Genomic DNA, 2,357 nt, shown 5'->3' on the forward strand with positions numbered 1-2,357 from the left:
TGCCTATTTAAAAGCACTTCCTGGCTTTCAGCTTAATATAATAAGCACCAAGAGCCTCCTTACACACAAAATATTAAACAAAATATTATGAAGGATATGATAAAACAGGACCTAGAAAGAGGGCAAGACATGGTAGAACAGCCAACTTCACAATTGCAAGGATTTGTCCTCTTCTTTTCATGTTTTCTCTGGGCAATCTCATACATTTCTAAATCTTTACTGATAGAGATTACCAACAGACTTAATTTTCCAAATATACACATGTAACAAATAGCTCCATAACAGATCATCTCAGTTTTCCTAAATACAATAACTTATCTTCCTTGAAGAAACATGCCAAAGAGGACCTTCCTGGAGGAGGATATAGGAACTGAATTTTGAAGGACAGGAAAGACGCAGTAGCCAAAGTTACTTAACCTTGGGAAAGTAACGGTAAGTTAGTTACCTTGAAGAAGGCGGATGGTATACTGGCAATAGTACTGGATTGGGAACCAAGAGATACAGATTTTAGTCCTGCTTCTAACACTCACCTCTCTAAACCTCGATTGCTCATCTAGTGAATTAAGAGTTGAATTAGATGATTTCCACAAGCCCTTCAGCTCTAAAGCTTTACAACTATGTATGATCTCTATATCTCACAGGCTATAAATGCATAATAAAAAAATGTAAAAACAGCATACCTTGTATCCTTCTCGGGGTTAATATTCTTTTCCTTCATTATATCTTCTACGCATTTGTCCACTTCACTCTCAGCAGCATGTGTTGCTTTCTGTAAAACCTATTTATGTCAAAGAAAGCTGAATGAGAAAGCTTACTTATAGCTGAAAAAGTTAACTTTTGAGGCATATATAAAGCAGATATTAAAAGGCAAAAAGAAACCAAATTTGTTTCAAATTTTCTCTAGGGCTAAAATCATATAGTTCGCTTGCTTTAGTTTTTTAGTAAGAGAAGCAGCATCATGCATCAGATGGAGGCTTTCTTAACTGAGAATCAACAGGTCCTCAGCTGATGAGTCAATTGCCACCACAATGTGCTCATGAAGCATATTTTTTAATAAAATTTTTTAAATACATAATAAAAATATATGTAGAAAATATTAATGCAAAATTTAAAAATAAAAAGTAACTGCAAAAGAGCACAAAGAAGAAAACCCAAATAATCTTGTAAGCCTATCACTGGAGATCATCACTGGTAACAAATTCAACATTGTCAAAAATAAAATTAGGGGGTTGGCCAATTAGCTCAGTTAGAGCACAGTCTTGTAACACCAAGGCCAAGGGTTTGGTTCTCCATAGAGGCCAGCTGCAAAAAAAAAATCAGATCAAATTTAAAAACTATAGTTAATTGTGTATACAGACGAACAGTTTATAAACCGGGAGAGTTTGAACCAAAAGCAGTAAGACTGCTTTATAGCAGCTCCAGCACAGTTTATAAAGCCTAAAGGACGAAGTATTTTGACCTTTTTAGTGATTGGTTGTTATACATTAACACTGTTTTTAAGGCAAGCAGAGATATTTAAGCTGATTTGCCTATTGCTGATTGGTTTAATTTCATTGAATCATGCTGACAAGGATGTAAAGCGTATGTCCTGTGTTCCATTTATGATTAAAACTAGTGTTTCAAGGAAATCAGGGTAACAAGTTTTGGCCAAATAGCTAAGGGTGGTTGGCCTTGGGGTATATCTAATGATGACCTGTATTTTTATTTTTCTTTAAACAGTTTACATCCAGTCTTTTTTCTATGCATATAAAACAGATTTCTTAAATAATATGTCCCATAAATATCCACTGTATCCTTCTCCCAAACAAAATTAAAAGGTGAGGAGAAAATGATCAAAGATTCTAACAGTCAGTAAAGACACAGATATGGTCAACAAAGTCTAGTTTGTCAAATCATTACATAATATGACCACAGGAAATGTCTTGAAGCTTAAATACCAGCACTAGTAAAAAGACTACCTTTCTGTGTATTACAAACTCCTAAAACATTAAAAACCCAGTTCAGTATCACCTCCTCTGTGAAGCCTTCCTCAGCCCTGGAATTACCTACTCCCTTTTATATTCGTACCCCAGAGAGCACTTACCACAGCACATTCTGTTTACTTTTCTATTCTCCACCAGAATTTGTCTCTCTTATTTACTGAGGATCTAGCATAGCACACTTGTTTCTGATTAGACACTCAAAACTTTGTTGAATATATTATGAATGAACTTGCCCAAGGCATACATAAATTTAGGAGAATTAAAAATAGAAACCATGTCTAGTCTCTCACCAAATAATCTTTTCTGTATACATGATTCCATTACTTTTTTTAAAAATTGAGGTATAATTTTAAATACAGGGAAAGGCCTATGCTA

The 2,357-nt window shown here is 34.5% G+C and overlaps 1 protein-coding gene across 1 annotated transcript in view; it reads right to left on the bottom strand.

Moving 5' to 3' along the window:
• ELMOD2 (ELMO/CED-12 domain containing 2) overlaps positions 1-2,357 on the bottom strand; it is a 33,581-nt gene that overhangs the window by 18,454 nt on the left and 12,770 nt on the right. The window contains exon 3 of the mRNA XM_008573277.1: positions 681-778. Within this exon, the coding sequence (XP_008571499.1) occupies positions 681-778 (98 nt within the window). The remainder of the gene's footprint in view (positions 1-680; positions 779-2,357) is intronic.

Source organism: Galeopterus variegatus, unplaced genomic scaffold (genome assembly GCF_000696425.1).
Source record: "Galeopterus variegatus unplaced genomic scaffold, G_variegatus-3.0.2 Scaffold897, whole genome shotgun sequence".
In the NCBI taxonomy this organism is placed as follows: domain Eukaryota; kingdom Metazoa; phylum Chordata; class Mammalia; order Dermoptera; family Cynocephalidae; genus Galeopterus; species Galeopterus variegatus.